This window comes from Hypomesus transpacificus, chromosome 15 (genome assembly GCF_021917145.1).
Source record: "Hypomesus transpacificus isolate Combined female chromosome 15, fHypTra1, whole genome shotgun sequence".
NCBI classification, from domain to species: Eukaryota; Metazoa; Chordata; class Actinopteri; order Osmeriformes; family Osmeridae; genus Hypomesus; species Hypomesus transpacificus.
The window spans coordinates 2,375,945-2,399,649 of NC_061074.1; the positions used below are offsets into that span (position 1 = coordinate 2,375,945).

General features: G+C 46.7%; 2 protein-coding genes across 2 annotated transcripts in view; both read right to left on the bottom strand.

Moving 5' to 3' along the window:
- LOC124477381 (rho guanine nucleotide exchange factor 17-like) overlaps nucleotides 1-12,320 on the bottom strand; it is a 42,263-nt gene extending 29,943 nt beyond the window's left edge. Inside the window, exon 1 of the mRNA XM_047035100.1 lies at nucleotides 6,748-12,320. Coding sequence (XP_046891056.1) covers nucleotides 6,748-11,844 — 5,097 coding nt within the window. The 5' untranslated portion in view covers nucleotides 11,845-12,320. The remainder of the gene's footprint in view (nucleotides 1-6,747) is intronic.
- Nucleotides 12,321-12,883: 563 nt separating this feature from the next.
- LOC124478140 (P2Y purinoceptor 3) lies at nucleotides 12,884-19,228 on the bottom strand. The gene is made up of 3 exons (XM_047036306.1): nucleotides 18,874-19,228; nucleotides 15,771-16,206; nucleotides 12,884-14,973 (listed from the first exon to the last, which is right to left on the bottom strand). The coding sequence occupies exons 2-3, from the start codon at nucleotides 16,187-16,189 to the stop codon at nucleotides 14,301-14,303; spliced, it is 1,092 nt and encodes a 363-aa protein (XP_046892262.1). The 5' UTR covers nucleotides 16,190-16,206; nucleotides 18,874-19,228; the 3' UTR covers nucleotides 12,884-14,300.
- Nucleotides 19,229-23,705: the final 4,477 nt, after the last annotated feature.

The following is a 23,705-nucleotide window of genomic DNA, read 5'->3' on the forward strand; positions in this document are numbered from 1 at the left end:
ACGCTGCCAGTCTTGCCAGGACTGGGAGTGTGTGTGTCTTCTTGAAGCCCTCTTTAAGGACAGAGCCAGGGGGCCAGTGGGCCCGGCGGACGCCAACAAATACACTCCTCCCCGTCGCCTACTAACACCACATTCTTCCACTTGGCCCCACAGGGATTCTCTCTCTCACACACACACACACACACACACACACACACACACACACACACACACGCACGCACACACACACACAGGGCCCCACAGGGTCCCTGAGCCAAAGTGAGGTCAGCATTTTTGGAGGCTGAGTAAAGAGTTCAATAATTCAAATTTTCTGAGACTTTCTTAATCAAAGCTGTGAGGCAGAAAGTGTCCAGACAAGTTAGCTAACACACAGACACACACACACACTCACACACGCCCATTCGCCCGCTCTGCTCCAGTACACAACAATGCAGAGGCAGCGAAAATAGGTGCTTAAAAATGATGTCATACACGTGTTGTGGGTGATGTAATGGTAGGTTATCAAGGTCTGATGATGTCATGCACATGAGAAAAGTAAGCCACTCTTACACACTACTTCACTTTAGAAACACACACAAACTGGGACACTCTCTAGAAGCCCATAACTTCAGGTGGAGAACAGACAGCAGACTGGTCTTTAACTCCAGACAGCCAGGTCGAGTGCCCCTGACCGTGTGTGGTCCATGTGTGGCTCTAGTCTCGGCCAAACAGGCTGAAAGAACTACAGCAGCATATCCAGAGCTCATCTCCGGAAAAGCAGAGAGCAACAGTCTTCATCTCTATCAAGCTCTCTCTCTGTCTGTCTATCATCCCTTTCTCCACCTCTTTCTCTATATTCATCTCGCTCTCTTCCCTTTACTCACTATTTATCGCTCTCCCACTCTGACCATCTCCTCCTTTCTCTCCTTTTTTTTGCCCCTTTCTATCGTTATTGCTATCTCTCTCTCTCTCACACTCACTCACACACACACCCTGAAAGGACCTGCCTGTGTTGATGCTTGGGCCGGTGGAGCTGATTCCTCAAGTCGGCATGCCTCCTCCTCTTCCTCCTCCCCACCCTTAGCCTTACTGGGATATCCCAGCAGCCACTTTGCTACGGTGCTCCTGGTCTTCCTGCTCCGCCCTCTGCCACGGGCGCTGTGGGCCTGACCACCGGCGGGCGAGCCCAGACGCCTCACCGACCCCATGGAGAGAGAGGGAACGCCGGAGGACGGAGGGAAGGAGCGAGAGAAGGGGGAAAAGGAGGGAGGTGCTGCTGTTGGTAGAGCGTCACGGGAGAACCAGAAGAGATGGAAGGAGAGAAAGGAAGGAGCTGGTCAAGTCCACCTATTCCAGCTGGTCCAGAGTGTGTGTTTGTGTGTGTGTTTGTGTGTGTGTTTGTGTGGGTGTATTGAATCCAGCCACGCTGTCAACTATGCACAGCAGCGTGAGACACACTTGTGTCTTTGTGTGAAAGAGACGTCTGTGACGACAGCAGTGGGTTGAATGCTTGTGAGACAATCAACGACAGGCTTTCTGACAGTGGTACTGTAGTGCCTCAGACTTGCAGAACATACACAAACAAACTAGAGTGTGTGTGTGTGAGAGAGAAAGCGTGTGTGTGGGGGTGTGGTACTATGAATAAACTTAAGTTGCACATGTTGACAGTGAAGAAATGACTTCTAAACCTCAGCCCCAGACAGCCAAAGGTAACCATTCAAACACAAAGAAGAGTGCTGAGGTTAGGGTTATGGTAAAACTGATACTCATAGTCATGACAACACACACACACACGCACACACACTCTAGAAAGTGCTGTTTCAGGGAGAGCGCTTTTCTTACAAAGCAAACTGCTCTGTAATTAACCAGGGTGGAACCACCCAGAGGACATCTGACAGAGAGAAAGAGAAAGGGGGACAGTGAGAGACAGACAAAGAATAAATGGGTTCGTGAGAAATGGGGTTAGGACTGTAAAAAAAGAGGAATTTAGAGGAAAGTGAGTGAAGGAAAAAGAGAGAAGACGAGAAGAGACTGAAGAAAAGCACATGCATAAACTTAGTCACATCTCAAAATCTCCGTCATGGATTCATACGTACAGGTTCTATGGGACAAACAGGCCATTCAACTAGCAAGGAATCAGCTAATAGGATGACAGATGTATTTATCCTTCCATAAGGATGGTTGGATGGACGAATGGATGGATAGAGGAGGAACAGGAGTATCTGGATACTGCCCTCACATATGCTGTGATCAGAGGATGTCGTTTCTGACTGACGCGTTCTCAAACACACACACAACTCATACCGGGTCCTTAAAACCCCCGTCAGGGGAACTAACATTTAAGTAGTAGCCTCCAGCTAGACCAAAAACAGCTCGTCTGAGATAGAGGGAGAAAGAGAGGGAGTGTGTATATGTGTGTGTGTTTAGCAGGACAGGAAGCAGAGACCTAGAGGATGTACTCTCTCCCCTGAGAGCCCCTCAGAGCTCAAGACAGGAAACCATGGCAACATTAAAAGGGACAGCGCTGAGTGTACTACATCAAAACCACACACGGTTTTCATGACAGACGTACTGGTTGGAACCCCATAAAACCTTCCCAGACAATGACGTTTCAGTCCGTCATTGACACAGACAACAATGTCAGGCAGGTGAGTGCCAGCAGGGTAAAGTGAAAGACTATTTCGATCACAGAAATGAAAGATAGTCATCTTCGCAGCCCAGTGTCTGTCCTCCACTCCACGTCTCTCTCTCTCCCTATCTCTCTCACACTCTCATTATTCTCATCCTACAGACCATGGGGGGGGCTGGATGCAATCAGTGCTGTAGCATCTAAACACCAAAGGGATCGGGCCCCTCTGCTCGCATGCTGCAGTGGACGACCCGAGTAGGACAGAAGTTATCCTGACAAGTGACGTCTATATCAGTTTACACTGTCTCTGAGACAAGGATAAAACGAAAGATGGAAAGGGTGATGCAGAAAGAGAGAGAGAAAGAGTGGAGGGGGAGGGAGAAAGAAAAAGGGTGGTAGAAAGAGAGGGGAGCGTTTGATTCTCATTGGGTGGTCTGATAAAAAAGTAAGTAAGTAATAAATCTGATGCTATAAACAGTGACAGGGCGCTTTTAGCCCTAATACACACAGAGCTTAGCAGAATCTTTCAGGACATAGCCATGTCTCTTTCTTTCTAACTCTCCCTCCATCCCTTTGGCTCTCCTGTCTCCCCTTTAACCCTCTGCAGAAATGAATGGGGCACTCTGTTCCCTCCCACCCTTGACAGTGTCTCCATTATTTCCAATCGGCGGTAGACAGGGGGCGGGGCAGGGTGACCTATAAGTCTCGGTTGTGTCAAAGCACAGTAGTCTGGGTGCACCGTGCACCTTTTACAAATCAGACCGGAAAGATGGAGAGAAAGACAAAGACAGACAGAGACAGAGAGAGAGAGACAGACTGAAGTTGAACAGCATACCAAAAAAATAAAACTTTCCTCTTGAGAAAGACCAGTCCTCACACATCCACCCTCTCACTGTACACTAATAAAGGCAGACCCATTTAGACACACACTCAAACACATCGGCAGTGTGTTTTTGGAGGCGTTCAAGGCTGTTATGCAACAAGCAGAGGGAAGATAGGCCACATTCCTGCTGCCTGGTAAAGTGAAAACAACCCAGACAGTAGGGGCTCTCACTCACTCACACTTTCTACCTCCTTCATTTCTCCCCCTCTTTACACTACTCAGACTCCTTTATTTGAATCCCCGACTTCCTCGGAAGTTGCGGCCCTTTCTGTTTCATGTCCAATCATTCCCCACCCTCTTCCGTCTGTCCCTCCGCTCCTTCTCTCCCTTTTATCGTTCTCTCCATTCCACCTGATATCTGGCTCAATCTCGTTCCACGGAGCCAGAAGGAATTACCTCATCTCCCTGCAATGTTCCCGAGAGAAGAGGGAGAGAGAGAGAGAGAGAGAGAGAGAGAGAGAGAGAGAGAATAAAAAGAGCAAAAGTAGACATCTGGGAGAAGAAATAAAAGGGAAGAACGGGTTTCTGACAATATATGTGGAGAAAAAAAGAGAAGACACTTTGTCCGTAAAAAGGTAGAAAGAAAATGAAAACCCTGTATTGTTCTTTTCTCTCCCTCCTCACACTGGTTGTCACTGTACTCTAGTTTAGAGCCTCAGAACCCACATGGGGCACCCCCCCCCCCCTCCCCACGAGAACCTTCCTGCGATCGTAACACAGAGTTGGCACGACCCTGAGATCTCTGGAACAGTGCTCTGGTATCTCCTGGACACCCCCCCCCCCCCATCCACACACACACACGTAGACACACAGAAACGCATACCAATAGCCCTGGATATCATCAAACACATCAGTAACCACAACAACTTCCTGTTCCTTCAACCCATTTCCTGTCTGGGAAGGATCACTCCCTGCTAGCCTGTCACAATGGCAACTGAGACAGAGGGCAGGGTGGGGGTGGGTGGGGGTTTGGCTTCACTAACAGTTATAAAACATCCTTAATGTTTATGCCCTGATAGCTGGTTGGCATTAGCAATGAATAATGTTTATAGATATAAATTGTTGGTCTGTGAGACTCCACTTAATAGTCCGGTGCTTGTCTTGACCAGAAGGAGGGCTGAGAGGTGGGTGAACATGTGCCTGTATGTGTTCATGTGGTCTGGAATTAAGACGTGCGAGGGATGTGTTTCAATGATGGTAATCCATGGAGTACATTGAAAGATTATTCTTTACACGTACAGAAATAGGTGCCTCCAGTTACCTGAACTGTACTGTAACACGCACACACATGCAGGATTAATCCTGCATGCTCCGTCAGCACCCCACTATTACTGCAGAGTTGGGGCCCACACCCACATGTGGTGGTTATTGTTCCGCCATCACACGCACACACACACACACCCACACAATGCCCTAATACACATGCAACATATTCCTCATCATTTAGAACCATGTAGACTCGAGATTACAATGAACCAAGCAGAAACACACAGTCAAACACATCCACAGGTTTTTCCTAAGAGATCGTTTCAGGACAGGCAACTACAGAGCTCAGCAGTTTGTGTGCATGTGTAAGATCACTCCATAATTATATAAAAATATATATTTCAAAAAAGTGTAAATGTCACAAATGTCAGCTGGCATTTCATATTGTTTGCCGTGACTATTGCATGGTAACATGTGTGTGCTGTTTGTATTATGATGTGTGTGCAATGTCGTGTTTGGAGACAACAAGGATGGGGGGACTGAACTCCCCAGCTGTCAATGACGCAGCCCATCACTCCTAATAACTTCTTCCAACTGATTGGTTGGCCACTAGCAGGGGTCCTTTAAAAAAGAGCGGGGACTAAATGGAGGAGGGGAGTTTCATTCGAAAAGAACGTGGTTATGATCGGACAAAGGCTGCCCGCAACTCGAGGCCCAGGAGGAAACGACCAGCTGGATTACGCTGCCCTCAACTAGACTCCTGGGTCACAACCGCGGCTTGGTTGTCCGACGAACCTACTGCATCCAGAATCTAGGATACAGCTACGGCTCGACTGCTGATGCTTAAAGGGGGCTCGCTCCACGCATCACAAGAGGTGGGCTACGGTGGAACGAAGCGGTATTATATGGAATCGGCAGTGGAGCCTAAGAATTGACATAGCCTATGCAAAAAGACCACAACAAGAGACACCATTCCTAGGTTTTTAAAGGACAGAAAGTTTTTACTGTTGTACATTTTATCAGGTCGTATTTATTAAAGCCTATTTTTCTGTATCCTCTGTCTCTTGACTGGGTTAGGGTTAGAGTGTGACTGTAGCCCAAGCATCAGAACCTGTATTTAACTGTGTCACCAGTGTGACATAAACACTCGCTGGCTATTTACACTGTAGCCTGGACTCAGGTTACCCAACAACAACCAAACACAAAAGTCTCCAACTGGCCCTCCTGTGTATTGAGGTCATTGTTCCACCTATCACTGCTCAACCAACACAAACCTATGACTGTCTGAGAACCACGTCAGTCACAGTGAAATGGCCCTGCCATGGCACCGTACTCTGCAGTGGCACAGGAAGTAAGGCAGTACATGGCGGGGTCTAGGAGAGATGGCCAGGCGCAGGTCCAGCAGCTAATGCTCTGTGTTCAACGTTTGTTTTATGTTGCTTTCAACTCTGTCTGAGGTTTGTTTAACATTTGTACAGCTTTGTTTGATGTTTGCTTTAATGTCCCTGCTAACTAATGCATGCTAGAAAGTTAAGCCTTTCAGTTGGGCGAGTGTGCTTGCTTTGACTAAACAAGGTCATCTCAAGAGTAAGGCTAGAGAGTGATGGAAGTTGAAAGATACATTGTGAAATATACAAGGTGCCAATAGGGAACTCTCAGTCATATCTTAATCTTCATCACACACGCACAGAACATCTGTTCTAAAATATTGTTTGGCTTTTCCTGACATGATTTATAGAAGCATCCTTCCTTTGCCAGACGATTATACAAGGTAGACTATTAAAAGCATGTCAGGACAACACTTCCTCCGTTTCAGGAAACCACAAGTCAAATTTCACCACTGCCTGTGAAAACCTGACAATAAAATCATTTATTCACTGTATACACTTTCCAACTGAAAGCTCTCACTCCAACAGACACCCATCAAATCAGCAAGACAGAATAAAATGGTCACAACTTATAACAACTGTCAATTGAACAAATCAACTACACACAAACACACTTTATGCTCACAACTCATTTGAACATGGTTACTGCAGGTGTCACTCACCACTCGAGGCTTGGTTCTCTGAGGTGCTGGGGTTGGGGACTCATCACTGGTCTTCCTCTGGAGTTTGGGTTCCTTGGTCTCAGTCGGTGTAGTAGGAACCAAGGCAGACCCATCTGGTACCACTGCGGACCCAGAGCTAGTGCCAGACCCAACACCAGATTCAGACACATGCCCAAGTCCAGTTCCTGGCACAGACTCAATTCCAGCACCAGTTCCTGGCCCAATCCCAGCACCAGGCCCAGCATTTTCCATCTCCCCCTCAGGAGCATTCAGGGCCAGAATGTATTGCTTGGTAACATCTTCCAGGGAAGGAGCCACCTCGCCTCCTGGCTTACCCAGTCCTGAGGGCTCTAGTGGGGGTAGAGGGGACGACGGGCCGCCTTGAGGTGTTCGTGGGTGCGGTGGTGGAGAGATGGGGATAAAGGTTGCTGGTTCACTGGCATGTCGAACATGTTTGGATCTGGTTTTATGTTTGGGGGGTTGGAGAGGAGGGAGAGGAGGGATGCTGGCTGGGTCCAGATCCTGGTCCCTTTCTTGAGCTTCATTATCTAGACATGGTCCTGACGGGTTCTGGACCTCTGAGGAGGTATGGGTAATCCGTGCCGGGCGTTTTTTGGAAGACCGCCGACCCATTCTGGGAGAAAGGACTTCAGCTAGCTTGGGGTCAAACTTAAATTGGTCTCCCTCCCCGCCTCCATCAACTTCATTACCATGGCAACTGGAGGGTAGCACACATTCTGATCGGGAACGAGGTTTCCTGCTTTCATTCTGATTTCCATAGTAATAATGATGGGATGGATGTCGCCGTTCTTCCCCCAACTCCCACAGCTCATCTCTCTGCTCGCTCAGGATTGGCTCACTACTGGAAGGTGGGATCTGGCCAAGCTGATCCAGCTCGCTGATTGGCTCATTGGGATGATACTTTCCTTTAAACTCATGGTCAGTATAGGAGAGTAATGGGGCATTGCTGCGACGACTTGGGTCACTGAAGGACTTCTTCTTCGGTGCTTTCCCATTATTGTGCTCGTCTGTCATCAGTCGATCCATTGCTCCGGGTTCAGAGACTATACTCCTGATCACCCCACTGTAGTCACGAACACCACTGTCTTCACGGAGACAGTCATCTCGGAGACCGCCATCGCTGCACACTGACAGGTCGCTGGCGGCATTAGCTGTACACTCCGATAGGTTGGCGGCTGAGGAGGATTCTGGGATGTTTCCTCCTCCAACTCCTCCTTTGGAGGAGAGCGAGAGAGAGCCAAGGAGGTTACTATCCACGGACGAGAAAGTGTTATTCCCTTCCTCTGACACTGAGCATCGCCGGTGAGGCATGGGGTCACTGAGGGAACGGTAAACGGTAGAATCGCTGTTAGCATTTGCTGACTCCCCTAAGCTGCCATTACTGGAGTCAGAGCAAGTGTTGCCGGCTGACGAGAATTTTCGGCGACGGCGGATGGCACTGGGGGTGGGAGGAGTGTCCTGTGCTGTGGGCCCCTGGAATACATTGCTCCCTTCACTAGTGCTGTTGAAGCTAGTGATGGAGTTGGTGCACTCTGTTGCAATGATGTCACTCTCTACTCGAAGGGTAGGAAGAGGAGGAAGTGCGTTCTTGAAGCTCGAACCTGACGGATTGTCTTGTTTTTCTCTACCACCCTCATTTGCAGTCAAAATCTCCCCTTCCTGAAGAGCTGACTGCTTCCAAACTGTAAGTGGCTGACCTAGGACATCTCTGGTTATTATTGACCCCAAATTAGCTCCAGATGCCCCCACAAATGTACGTTCGGCGTCACTTGGTCCCATTTCAGGTTCTGTGACAATACCCTCGTCTGTCAAACTGGATTCATGACCTGACAACTCATCCACAGATCTGTCATAGAACATGTTTTCCTCTGAGTCACCTTTCAGTAGGGCCCTCTCGATCTCCATCTCTCCATCCCTTTTTCTTTTTATCTCTCCGGAGAGGGGGGTGACGGCAGAATCAATATCACCCTCTCGGTCTCCCCTCTCCTCTTTCACACATCCTTTCTTACCCTCTTCTTTCCTTCTAAAACACTTATCCGCTTTGATCTCTCTCCCTAGCACATTGTCGTCTTCATCGTCGTCGTCTTCGAGCGCACTCATCTGACAGATGTCTCTAATGACCTGTCTGGCCTCCTGAACATACCTGTCCTGCAAAGGTGTGGGCATCACTTCCTCATACCCATAACCCCTTGCTCGTCCTACTCTGCAGTCTCCTCCATCACTCTCCACCTCTCTGTCAGACACAGAAACCCTCCCTCCACCGCTTTCCCCATCCAGCTGCTGTTCTGATGAGCTCCTCTGGGCTGTTATGCTGGATGAATGTCGCCGGTCCAAGGGCTTGTTGGAGTAGGTGAAGGATTTGGCCCGACGAAGTGTTGCAGTGAGGTCCTTCAGAGACGGCCGAAGTCCAGACGTTAGGCTTGCATGACCTCTTGACCCCATCCTGTACACCGAGGTTGACCCCTCAATCCCCCCTGTTCCCGCCCCTGACCGATCCGGCTTACGCACCCTGAGTTCTGATAGGTCGGTCTTCAGGAAGCTGAGTAGTGTCATGGTCTCTGAGGCAATATCAGGATTGGACATGGACATCCTGTTCCTGTCTTTTATTCCATCACCCCCTAACGACCGTCGCAAAACTCTAGTCTCCGCCTTAGCAACATCCCCTGCCACATCTCCATCCCTACAGTGGGAGGGGCTTACAGGGGGTACGATTTGGGGGCGTACCCTGAGGGGAGTACGGGAGAAGTTATCCCCATGTCCGAAGCTGGGTGAGCGATACATTGTGAAGTTACCGTGGTAGGTCTTACTCAGCATGGAGTAGGAAGCAGCAGTAGGGCTGACTGAGGCTCTGCTAGCATTAGCTGCTCTGCTAGCATAGCTAGCCTGGTCCTCCTCCTTCAGAGTCTCAGTGCTTGAATACCGGCTGCTGCAATGCGAACCACCAGGGCTGGCAATAAATGAGGAAATGTTGACCTTTGCCACCCGTGACACCCCAGGTAGGCTTGCTACTGGTGTCACAGTGCCCTCTGTGCTAACGTAGTGGCGCCTGTTACCCTCTAGCCCCGCACCCATCTTGTTGTACTCCTGTGACTGAGCACCTGCTGGACGGGCTCTAGACCATTCCGGTTCTCTTCCCTGGTTACGGACGGTTGCAACAAATTCTCCTGCGGCGGTGAAGTTCTGCTGATGGTGTCTCTCCAGATTCTCCATCATCACATGCGTTTGCTCGTCGCTGTCGCTGTCATACAGTTCTCCATCATCTCGACTGCTCGCTGAGGTGGCCCCACTTGTCTTCTTCTTCTTCCTCAAAGAGCGCCGCCTCACCGCGTCTCGTCCGGGGGGTCCTAGAGAGGCCGGGCTGTCCTCCTCGCTGCCTGAAGACCTGCCCAGAGTCTTGCTCCCCCACCAGCCATTCTTACCACGAGAGAAGTAACCTCCGCCTCTTTCTGCTCCTCTAAACAAATGAGAGACACTCCTACCTCCTACTCTTCCTCCTCGAGGGTTCTGCTCCTCCTCCTCGTCGTCTCCTGAGCTGAACTTCCAGCGAATGCTGGTGGCTGGCCTGGCGGAGGCCCTGTAAGAGCTGGTCTCTACTGTATCTGGAGAGGAGGGGGCAAGTGCTCTGGAAGAGCTATGTGAGGAATGTAAACTCTCCCTGGGCAGCCAGGCCCCCTGCCTCTCCCTTTGCTGCTGCTGGGGAGAAGAGGAGGGAAGTGAGGGGTGGGCAGCGCAGGAGGAGAGGACTTGGCGCACCGAGCTGCTACTAGTAGGTATGATGGGGGCACCAGTGGAGGGGGCAGGAGGTTTGAGGTTAGGGTCAGAGGTCAAACTGGGCGTCCAGGTATCTCTCCCACTATCTCCCCCACTGTTTGGACTTTGGGCTCTTGCTATTTGTGACACCTGGGTCACGCTAAGAACGACTTTCTCAATGCTATTATCAGCTTCGAATTGTGCCTCAAACAAGCACAGCTGGTCAGGTTTTAAAGAAGAGTCAGTTCCCCGGTTCCTCTCATCTTCCCTCTCCTTGCCCTCTCTTTCCTCTCGACTGTCTCTGCGCTGTCTACTAAGTGCACCGTGCCTGCCCCTCTTGGAGAAGGGAAGGCTCGTTTCTGTCGCAGAACTGTAGGGAGACTGTTTGTCACTCCTATCTGAAATAGAGGCGCTTTCTTTGGAACTGGCGGATTGGTTGTGCGCACCGACAGTTTTGAGGTCATCCGCGTCAGAAGTTGACCTGTGATGTTTTCTCAGCCTCTCCCCGAAAATTTCTCGAATCTTTGTAACACTGGGCCAGTTAGTTAGGTCAACATGAACTGGGAGATCTCCATGATGCGCCGTGTAATAACTCCTGTGTGATTTACAAGCTGGAGCCCCACTGGCAAAAACGTCTTCCGCAGCAGCCAAAGTCTTATTAGAGTTATCAGAAAGAGAGACGCCGATTTGAGAATAATCTCTCTTACCAGATCCGCCGCCGTCTGTAGATTCCCGAGAACAAATCCATCTTTGGTCCTTCTCCGAATCCGATCCGGAGACAGAGTCAGAGCCAGAATAAAACTTTTGCTCCTGGACTTTGTCAGTTTGAGACTCTGATAAATCTGCGTCTACGGCTGGTAAATGTCCGCTGTCCTCATGAAATGATTTGCGAGCAGGAGAGACGTCTATCCTGCTACTTCTGACCCGCGGCAAGGTTGTGCTTCTCTTGTTCACTTCTTTACCAGTTCTCGGGGCTCCGTGTGTCCTCCGAGCTGAGTTAGTGCTGCTGAATTTCTCTGAGAGCTGGCGAATGGAGGGAGAAATCGTGGAGAGAGGAGTGGAGCCTTTCTTTAGATCTGCGGTCGGGAGGCTGGCTGCAGAGATTTTGGAAACTTTTCTTGACACACTAACATTACGCGTCGCCGAGGGCTGCACATTCTCGGCTGCAGACTCTACCGTAGATGGAGGGGGAAGGGCGACGCGAGCCTCCAAATCCTTTGATTTGTTTTGTTGACCTTCCAGACTTTTGTTGGCGCTCCAACATTCTAACTTCTTAAAAGAGACGCTTCGGTACACATTCTTCCTCTCCTTTTCTCTTTCTGCCATTGTTCATGTCCTTCTGGTATTATTTTCTCCACACCTTTGTCATTGATAATACATATTTGCAGTGTATTGTCTATCCCCACTGAAAACTACCACATTATACTTTCTGGCAGTCGTTTTATAAAGACTAAAATAGACTTTCTCGTCTTGGTTTTAATCTAGACGACTGAATTAAAGAGTAATTGGGCGAGAGAGCCGCTCTGCATTCTGACCTTACAGCATGTTGTCCTCTGCCGAACAGCATCCATGCATGGAGAAAAACGCTACAAGTTTGCTCAAACTTTTCCACTTCAACTTGTTCAACTACACAGACCTTCCATCGACATTCCCACATTCCACACGTTTTCCCATTGTCTGTCCACGCGCACTGCCCTATAGGCATCCTTCTCTGTATTCCCCGACTGTTTTCTGTAGTCCTTATTTTGACATAATTTAGTTTTCCGTGACTTATGTTTTTACATGCTAATGCGTGAGATAGGGCAGGGGTGGGCGGGACTTCGAGGGGTACAAGGGTTGTCATAGCCCCTCGGGAATAGAAAGGAAAAGCGTTTCCTTTTTGATGGGAGAACTGAGATATTGCAGAGAAACTGGAGATAATTATAGCCCAGGACCGTGTAACCGGCAGAAGGCAAGGGATTTGTTTAAAAGCCCACACTCCTCTCATGACTATATTGCTTCAGCTTTGGAGGATGTTTTACAGTTTCTGAAGTGATAATAAAATATGGTTATGTTGGTCTGTCGTTAATTTAAAGTATGTGTCATCTTACATTAAGTTTTCACTCAAGCACAATGACCCCTTTGTCGTTTTTCCCATGACTGTCTGGTTAAGTTGCTCTTTGTCCCTCGGATCTGACGCTGCAATGGAATGCCGACTGGAGCGCGCTCTTTTGGCCTGTCCGCGGCGGTGCAAATGAGGCTGACGTGCGCGTCTGGTCTCGGACTTAAGTTAAGATAAGTGAAAATTGTGAAACTTATCAAATCACAATAACCAATACAGTGCTTATTATTGTTAGTGTTATTCAATAACAAAGTCCGGTTATTGAAGTTCCATCTTTATTGATTGTGAGTAGTTCAGTATTATCTCACAGACAGTGCGCTGATTAGCTGGGCTATCAGACAAAGTTATAGTGGTGGATAAAAAACAACAACTTTTTGTAAAAATATACTTTGAATTCATCAATAAAAAAAAAACTATAGATTGCTATTAATATATTAACCCAAAACAGTATAGCAACCCCAAAACAATACAACACTACAGCATATTATAAAAATGAAGTTTAATACTGACACTGAAACACAAATCTTCCTCATCTTAATATACATACACAGCTTCAAATCAGATATCACACACACATGTTCCATTCCAAACAGAGTTGTGAACAAAGACTCACATTATCACACACACTTGACCAAAACAAACCAATAAATATCAGCACTATGTAATATTCTGTTGATGATGTGTGCAGACACAAGTAGTTTTGCTCCACAGTTTTTTCGGTACACCAAACTAAATGAAATTCTTAGCCATTAAATTACATCACAAACATGATGTAAACTTAAAATTAGGCCAAATTGTCAAAGCTATTAAAATGACCAAATGACATGATCAAAAGAACACAAATTGATTCAAGTGTTAACGACAAGCCAACATTTGACAATGTCAGTGAGCAATTCCAGAGTACAGCAGCAGGTCCTAACGTAGACATGCCTATCGTAGGACGTCATAGTGCTTACAATAGAAGATTACTTACTTGAAGATCCCTTTTAATGGGAAGGTTACACACATCAAACACAGTACATCAAACCGCAGTTACAACCACAACTAACAACTTATATCCACACAAACGCTGTTAAATCTATGGAACTGCTGCCTCCAAATCACATTCCCTATTCCACTATTCACTCAGTGCAGTCACTGACCTGGCTTGACTGTGGAAATGAACACACACCATGGAATCTAAAACCCATGTTTTTCTCCATTTTGGGGGGGGGGATCTTTGAGAACATTACACAGAAGACAGAGCTACTGGAACAGGGCCTTGTGAATGAGTGCAGGCGTTTCAGTGCAACAAATAAGTAAGAAACATACACCACTATGTGGTGAAATTAGTGAACAGCAGGTCGTGTAACCGAAATAAACATTTCAACCGAGAAATTAAAGTACTTCATGCATTTCAGTGTGGCCACAAGTGTCATACAGCTGCTTGTGCAAGCACACTCACACACACACCATAGCGTGTACAGTTGTCGGGGAACTAACAGCAACCATTTTCATAAAACTCTCCTCCCTCTTGTCTCTCTCCATGCTTGGCTGCTCCTTCACTGAGGACATTGTTGGAGGGTGAGGATGTGTCTCCTGTTGCTCTTTGCTCCACAAAGAGAAAGCAGGACATTTCCAGAGTGGCTCCGGGTGACCAGCTTCTGGGATCTACCTGCCAGGTTCACCAAGGGGATCGGTCTCACACCTGGGTGGCCTTGATCCTGTGTGAGGTGACCTTGAGCACCAGCCTCCTGGTGGTCTGGCGGAAGCGAGGCTGGGTGAAGTAGAACAGGATAGGGTCGAGAACACTGTTCATGCTGGCGAAGGGCCGGGTGCACTTGTAGATGACGGAGAACAGGTTCCTCGTGTGGCAGGGAGCCCCCGGCAGGGTGCGCACCAGCAAATACATGGTCTTGGTGACGTGAAAGGGCAGGAAGCTGACGGCAAACACGGCCACCACCACCACGATCATCCGCACCGCCCTGTCTCGTTTCTCCCCGGCCACCACGGAAACGCCCCCGTAGGTTGCCGGCCGGCACAAGGTGCAGGCCATCCGGCAGTAGCACGCTACCACGGCTGTGAAAGGCAAGAGGAAGCCCAGGCAGGTGAGTGCCATCCCGTAGGGGTAGTAATTGGATGAGCGGTCTGGCGGGCTCATGTCGTAGCAGACCGTGCGGTTGCGCTGCTTTCCCGTGGCGGCGAAGTGGAAGGTGGGGGCACAGAGGACGGCGACTACCAGCCACACGGCCAGGCACACCCTCCAGGCCAGCCTGCGGCCACCCTGCTTATGCCAGCTGGCCAGGGGGTGGCAGATGCCCAGGTAGCGCTGGAGGCTGATGCAGGTCAGGAATAAGATACTGCCATGGAGGTTACTGGGAGAGGGGAAGGAAAAAGCAAACACTCTAGATTAGTGGTTCTTCATCCTGGTTCAGTCAAGACACTCGCTTGATTGATTTCACCATTTATTCATTTACATAACAAATGGTTTAATATTGGCGGAATGGATGTACATGGGGAAGCGCTCCCCGCCTTCACTGCACATGCATGACATGAGGCAGGGAGCAACAAGTTAAATCCCCCAGACACCGACACTCCGCCAGTCTATACTATGTGTTGAGCGGAGCTCCTCCTGAGACCACATGACATCCCACTATTTACTAGTGACAAAAACAAGAAGTTTCTGGATTCCCAGGTCATGCTATCATTACTCGGCGACGATGCGTGTGCATGCATGGTGCGACTTTATAGCGCCACCTATGGAGCTAATCCTATGGCCTGGAACACGGCAATGGGTGACATGACGTGTGCTGGTGATATGATGAGTGCCATGCCTGAACCTGCTTCGCTCATTCCTCAAGGACTCCCTGTCCTGCATGTTTGAGATGTTTCCCATCTCCCATGAACGTTATTCAAATGAATGGGTATCTAGTTCAGCAGAAACCTGATAATTACCCTTTTCATTTGAATAAGGTGTGTTGGAGCAGGGAAACATCTAAAACATGGAGGACAGGGTGTCCCTGAGGACCAGGCTTGAGAACCACTGCTCTAGATGATACACTTGCTTTTTAAACGATGATCTGCAGTTCACACTAAGACAACATCAACAAACGCAAACCAGTGATGTTAATATTGTTTTTTCTCGAAGCAATGTGCAGTACTTTTACTGTACCTGTAGAACTGAAACCTGACCAGTTTGCAGGCCAGCTCCCCAAAGGGCCAGTAATCGTGGCTGGCATAGTTGTAGATGAGCAGAGGAAGTGACAGCACATACAGGAAGTCCGCCGTGGCCAGGTTGAGCATGTAGATGTTGCTGCGGCTCAAGTTGGTTCTCGTCCTGGAGATCCTCAGGATGACCACAGCGTTCAACGGCAGACCGACCAGGAAGACCGCAGTGTAGACTGCAGGGAGCAGGATGCGTTTGAAGTCCTCCTTGTAGGTACATCGTGGGTGGATGGGCCTCGTGGCGTTGTAAACGTCCGCCTGTTCATGAGTCTCGGCTGGGTAGAGGTCCTCGGAGTACAGTTCCGATGAGAAGGTTTCGGAAGAGAACGTTCCTGTGGGGAATACTTCTAAGGGAAACAGCTGCATGGTACCAGCTTCACATTCTGAAAGAGAAGACGGAGTCACAATATGACCCATCAAAGCTGTGTACCAAGTACCAACATGGCCAGTCAGCCTTGAGCTTTGTCAAGCTCTCCTCTTATCCCCAAACCCAAGTTCTCCACCAGAGGGAGATGGAGAGCCTGGTTCTCTGATGCAGAACCTCTCCCCGGTGTGACAGCCTGGTCTGAGACAAGATGTATGTCTACAGCTACAGCCCACTCAGTCTGAAAGACAGTTGCACCACCACAGTCAGATGACTCCATCTTGCTCTGTTCATCCCCCCCCTAACCCATCCCTATGATGGATGCTCATGTCTGCCCTCTTGGCTGTACGTAGGCGAGCGCAACACAAACCTTATCTAATCCTCGGTTACGACTGGGTTATTATATTATGTGTGATTCATGAGATTACACAAGTTGGTTTTCCGTGTTTCTGACTGGTGAGTTATTATACATCCTGCTCTTGAACTGTGACGCAACAATTAAATAAACCCCTTCTATTGAATGAGGGCCAATACACAGGAAGCCAATACACAGGAAGCCAATACACAGGAAGCCAATACACAGGAAGCCAATACACAGTAAAAACTAGTCCCCAGATGCACCAAAATACAATGATTGGCAGAAACCGAAACACATTTTTGTGTCTTTCTCAAACACTTTGAAATACTTTCTCACTGTCGACATGTTTGTTGCATTTATAATTGTTATGTTATATATTGTTTGGTAAAATGTATTCGGTCTTTTCACTTGTTCGACTGAAGACCGAAAGAGATTTTTTTGGGGGCCAAATTATTGTGTTTGCCGAACATTCGGTGCATGTCTAAATGTAAGATGTCAAACAGGCTTGGGCCCAGTAGTACAGTATTTCTGTTGGGGGACTTAAGACTGGTCTGCTGTAAGTTCCAGTGTGTCCTGTGTGGGGCTGTAGCTACTGGTGTGCCCGTCTTAGATGAGTTTCAGCAGCAGTAGCACAGTCTGTTTCACACTGGTTGACTCCATGTCTGCAGCACTGCCACATGTCTGCAGCTTTCTGGTCCACAGTCCTCCACCCAGAGAGCCATGATGAAGTGCTCCTGCCTACCCTATGTGCATGGTGTGTGTGTGCGCGTGCATGTGTGTGCATGTGGTGTAACCGTATGTATTTGGACAGTTTTAATCAGCACTCTGCAGAGCTCTTAGGCTTTTAGGTGAAGTATTTGTTCGAAGTATTTCATTGATCAGTTGCTTTCCCCTCGAGTGTGCGCAAGATGGAGCACATCCAATAAAGCTTTATAGTGCTGAAACTTGTGTGTGTGTGTGCTAATCATAGGGGCCAGTCCAGTCCTTCTCCCCCTCACGTGTATGCCCTCCTGCCAAGTGGAACACCAAGTATTTATCTATAAATAATTCTGTAATACGACCTCAACCCCAAAAAGGGGTCAAACATTGAAGAGTCTACTCAGGTGGGTTACATCCAACTACATTACCTCTCTCTAATCTCTCTCACACACAAAAAAGAAGAATGCGCAAACGCAAAGAAAGCACACACAACCAAGTTGTTAGCTCTTGCGTCCAGATAGTCCGGCCATAGGGTTTTGAAGAGCCAGTTAATGGCTAAGGAAAAGAGCGCAATTAAAGTCTAATTCGCTGCACTCCCCCTTTTCTCTCCCCCCTTTTCTCCCCCTCATCCAAGCAGTGACTACTGCTTTGGATGATTAAAAAGGATTGATACATAAATCAACTGCTCAGACAGGTCGTCAACCATCTCAAGGTGTACAAAGCCACTAAAAGTCCCTACAGGGGCGGTGTATGTGCACCCCTCTTCCCTGGGTAGGGTCACACAATCCAGGGCCTCTGGCCTGATCTGGACCCAGGGCCAGCATTGGCATGGTTTCGCAGTGGCGCAGGAAATGAATGTGGAACGCCCATCAATAAACTAGCTTAGGCCAACAGACACTGATCCAAGGAACAGAGCAAATGACTCCTATGGCATTTACTGAGTTTGGAAGTCGACAGCTGGTAGTAGCCATACCGTCAGGCTGAACACTGTCTCCCTCCTTCCCAATACAGGATTAGCCAAACATATAAACTCGCAGAAAATACACTCACAAAACACCCCTCAAGCACAAAACTGCTCTTAACAAGTCTATTTTCTTAACGCCACAATCCTGCTCCGTCTCTCATTCATGTCCGCATGCCGAGGAAATGTTTTCAATTTCTTTCACACACTGATAGGCAGTCACAACGAAGTAATAAGACGTTTGCTCCCATCCACGTTAACAACAACGTGCATTCATATTCAAAAAGAAAAGACTTGCAAGTTAACAACAAATTAAATAACAATAACATGTCTCGTACATGGCAAAGGCCATCGCCAATTTAGAAATTAAATGTCTCATGGGACAATTTGTAATCTGCCCATTGAAATTCAGCCACATGATTGTGTGGAATTAGTGGTCAAGAACAGGCCCAATTTAATAATTTCTTCAGTATTTTGAGCTGATGTTTACACACATAATAATGAGCATGCATAAGGGAATCTTGGGTAAGTTTGCCTTGCCTAATTCCCCTTCTTATCATTACATAAATCGATTACAAAGAAGAAGCAACCACGGACAGAAAACAATCATTCAAGGGGTGTGACAGTGCTACACCGACTGGGATGCAGACTAACTGTAATAACCTTACCTCCAACTACTGCAGGAAAATATCAAGTTCATGACCGGTGTAAACAAAGAAGGCGCAGGTGTTTGTTTCTGGGCTTCGGCAGTGTTCGGCTCTAGCAACCCGGTCAACAAAGTTTCGAAGGTGATGAGAAGTAAGTTAGCCAGTATCAGCCATCACACAACATTATATATTTAAAGCAAAGTAAAAGCAAAACTCGATTCTCTAAAGATGCCTTTCTCGCACCTCCAAGCAACATCTATTACTTCTAAGCTACTTCTAAGCGCTCAGGACTCCTCCGATCGTGCAGTGTTTCTTGTGAAGCGTGCACGCGCATAGGACGGGCGTGCCCCCCCGACTCGATCATCATCAGAGACTGGGCTGGCGTGCTTGTTCTGAGTGCTGTGGTCAAACGAGATTTTATGATGGATGACTCCGTCAGCTCTTTTCGATCAGATAACTTGAAAGAAGTAGGACAATTTTGCTGCTTGCCACCTGTTAGTGACGCGGTGTCGCTTGACTTGTTTTATAGATTTAGGCCTACTGTTACCTACTACCATACTCAAAATAAGTTAAGTTACGTCTGTGTTAAGGTTTAATGGACTGGCCTATCATTTTCTGGGGCGTATTATGTCTTTCTTTTTTTGTTGTAGAAAACATTTAATTAGGTAGGCTATATCTACAGAGGTGGTTCATTCACATACAATGACGATTGCCTGACTGTCAGATCTATGACTTGGACTAAGATGAGAGCTTTTCTTAATGCAAGAAAAGCAACCGAAAAAAAAGCAATCCGAAATGCGACCGTTGCAAGTCGATGCTGAATTTTAAACAGGAAAGGCTGTGTGAGTCATGGTTTTGTATGTGTGCCAAATGACTTTTGATTGACTGTGAATATGTCATAACTTAGGGCAGTGTGTATAAGATTCCTGCATTGTAGAATTTCAGTTTGAAATCTTTTCAGGGGCAAGTTGAAACAAGCCCCTAATGTGGGTGTTTCTGTGAGGTGGTGACTTAGCTGGATTGTTGTAAATGGGGGTGTTTATGAGATCAAATTGTATCCACAAATTCCCTGTAGCACACCATAACATGTTCTCCCCATTAGACACACAGACACAAACACACACGCACACACACACACACACACACACACACACACACACACACACACACACACACACACACACACACACACAGTAACTGAAGCTCTTAGTAATCAGCCTAAGAAATCAATTTGATAAAGTGGGTGTATCTAAGGGCGCCGCCAGGAATTTGGGCCCCATGAATCTTTTTTGGGATAATTTCTATTAGTTTTCTATTCTTTGGCGCCCCTGTCTAACAGAGAAATGAAACGATGAGTTGTGAGAGCAGTTCTCCATTGATTGGCACTGTGTGTGAGTGTTTTATGCATGTGTGTGTGTTGAAAGGATGTAACACAGATATGGAGTATGTGTCAGCAGTATGAAAACAAGAAGTGTGAACTGGAAAGTATAAGAATGTGAAATCTGTGATGTGCAACAAGAAAGAGTGGTCAACCATCAAAAAGGCCCAAGTGGATTTATTTGAATTCAAGACCTGTGTGAGTATGCATGTTTGAAATTTTTCCAGATCTGTTTGAGTCCATTCTTTTTTTAAAGCCAATGGAGTGCTAAATAAAAGATAAGAGAGTGTGTACATGTGCAGTGTGTGTGTATGAGAGAGAGAGAGAGAGAGAGAGAGAGAGAGAGAGAGAGAGAGAGAGAGAGAGAGAGAGAGAGAGAGAGAGAGAGAGAGAGAGAAAGGGTGAGAGAGTTGAGAGAGCGAGTAGAGAGAAAGTAGGATGGGAAACAAATAAAGAGGAAGAAAGAGTGAGACATGGTGGAGAGAAAACGAAATTGGAATGAGGTGAAAGTGAAAGAGAGAGATATAATTAAATGCATGACATAAAATGTAGGCAGGCAGGTTAGTTTACTATCCAGTATCGGCCGGGACTTAGTACGGAACGCCGAGTTAGTCAAAATTAAATAAACGTGGTGTGTAAAAGTCTCAAAAAATATACAAATGTGGCATTAGGAAATAAAAGTCCCATGAAATAAATAAATGTTACAAAAACGTCATTTTGAAATAAATAAATGTATTTATGTATTTATTTATTGATGTTGGTAAATGTGTTCAGCTATATAATTATATAATGCTATATTTATATATTATTGCCATAATTGTTTTATTTCAGAATTTTTGTCATAGCCTTATTTATGTATGTATTTATCCATTTATTTACCTATTTATTTATTCAATTTTGACTAACTCGGCGTTCCAGCAGAGGCCTCCCAGCAAAGTCGGAGCTCGAGGCCCCTCCCCTAAATCCACTCAAAATCTATCTCCATCTAAACTTCATCTAAAAAGTTCGGAAACGTTATTTCGGTCGATTATTCCTCCCCTTCAATAATATCAATTGGTATTGTATTTTATATTGTTGGAAAGCCTGATTAGTCACCTTTACAACGAAGTACAACTTGTAAGGATTGTGCTCATTCGTGGAATGAGCAACACAGCTAAGCATGTGGTAGCGGCCCAAAAACAAGTGCCAAAATCCCCTGCAATATTCTTCTGTTGGTATTCACTGTCGTTGAGTTGCGTGGTGGATTGGATGATTGCACTCTCCCACAGTAATAAGGAAAAAACAACACATATTGGCCATCTTTACACTTTATTCATTTTACACTGTCAGGGACCTCAGTAGTGTGTGGAAGATCCATACGCAGCCACAACAGCTTGGCACCTCCTTCTCATGCTGGTCACCAGCCTGGTCACAAACTGCTGTGGGATGGCATCCCATTCCTCAACAGGGGCGTCGTTAGACCCTTTTTACTGGGGCACGTGCCCCAGTATAAATTAGTTGTGCCCCAGTAAAATCTAAAGTTTGAGTTTTAACAATTAACTTTATTAGTCAGTGCATTAATTTAGGTTGATAATCCCAACCTAAAAAAAAAATCAATGCAGTATCCCAATCAACGCTTGTAAAATCAAAGCAGTTTAACCGAAAATACAAACCTATGCTGCTCTTCTGAGCTTACCAAATAGCCACTGTTAAGCTGATATCAAACTTGCATCCCTGAACTGTTGTATAGTGGGTTAAGCAAGGGGAGTTTCTATAGCCTAGCAGTGTTTTGTGCACAACACGCTTGGAAGAAAAAAAAGGGATATGAATAGGGGCCTGTGCCACAGTACAATTTTATCTCAAACAACGCCACTGTTCCTCAACCAGGATTTGTCGCAAGTCAGCCAAAATGTTTGCGTTGGTCACTGTGGCACGTACAGCACGCCCAAGCTGATCCCACTTGAAGCTCAAAACGAGAGTGAATACCAATAGAAGAATATTACAGGGGTTTTAGCAATTTTTTGGGGGCCGCAATACCAATTGGTAATATTAATGGGGAAGAATAGGGGAGAGCGGGGGCAAAAGTAACAAGGGACGAAAGTAACGAAAGTAAAGCGATTTTCTCAGAGCCCTGACTTAATTTGCTTTCCAAGTTATGACAGCGCCTTCAGCATGCAACCTTTGATGGAACTGCCAAATTTCACGTGATTTTGTCATCTTTTGCCGCTGTTAGGTGCGGAAAGCACTTTTCGAGTGCGCAAAGTAAATTACTGAGGCGGTCCTTTTTTTCTAATTAGAGATTGTGTTTCCCGTTTCATGTGTCACAGTCACAGATCAATCTACATGTTATTTAGTGCTCTAACACATTTTGAAAGTTGCCTTGTCAATAATTTTTCAGTATAAAAGTAAATCTGGTTTAAATGTCAGGAGTTCCTGTTGGGACGAAAGTAACACTTGTTACTGTTGGGACGAAAGTAACACTTGTTACTTTAGTCCCGCCACTAATGCAATAGTATGTGGTGCAGGGGCGTGGCCCCCCCTGGCCAGAGAATGGCCACCCTGCCGGCCCCCCCAACCTCAAGGCAACAAAAAAAACAACTCCTGAACAGAAACGGCATAAAACTTAAATAAGTGCATTCAATTTTTTTTTATCAAGTCGTCTTACATTGTCATTTGTCACTTTTGTCACACTACAACATAGACTTACAGTGCCCTCCAAAAGTATTGGAACAGTGAGGCCAATTCCTTTATTTTTGCTGTAGACTGAAAACATTTGGGCTTGACATCAAACGATGAATGTGAAACCAGAGATCAACGTTTCAGCTTTTATTTCCAGGTATTTAGATCAGGATCTGATGCACAAATTAGAAAATATCACCTTTTTGTTCGAACCCACCCATTTGTCACGTGAGCAAAAGTATTGGAACATGTGACTGACAGGTGTGTTTTGTTGCCCAGGTGTGTCCTATTACATACATTATTCAATCAATAAATACCACTGAATGTCTACACTCAGGTTCAGATTGGGTAAGATAGGTTTTGTCTATGCAGACTGTATTCAGAGGTGAAAACAACATGAAAACCAGAGCGCTGTCTTTGGGTGAAAAACAAGATGGAAAATCAATCAGAGCCATTGCAGAAACATTGGCCATAGCCAGTACAACCATTTGGAATGTCCTGAAGAAGAAGAAAACTACTGGTGTACTAAGTAACAGACGTCGAACAGGTAGACCAAGGAAAACATCAGCAGTTGATGACAGAAACATTGTGAGAGCTGTAAAGAAAGACCCTAAAACAACTGTTAGTGAGATCAGCAACAACCTCCAGATGGCAGGAGTGAAGGTATCACTATCTACTGTTCGCAGAAGACTTCATGAACAAAAGTACAAGGGCTACACCAGAAGATGCAAACCACTCATTAGCAAGAAGAATAGGAAGGCCAGGCTGGAATTTGCCAAAAAGTACAGAGATGAACCTCAAAAATTCTGGGACAAAG

Excerpts from the sequence above, each read along its gene's own strand:
- LOC124478140 (XM_047036306.1), bottom strand. The coding sequence starts at position 16,189 with ATGCAGCTGTTTCCCTTAGAAGTATTCCCCACAGGAACGTTCTCTTCC. Across the intron at positions 14,974-15,770 it reads GTCAGGTTTCAGTTCTACAG|TAACCTCCATGGCAGTATCT; the intron begins GTACAGTAAAAG and ends CCCCTCTCCCAG.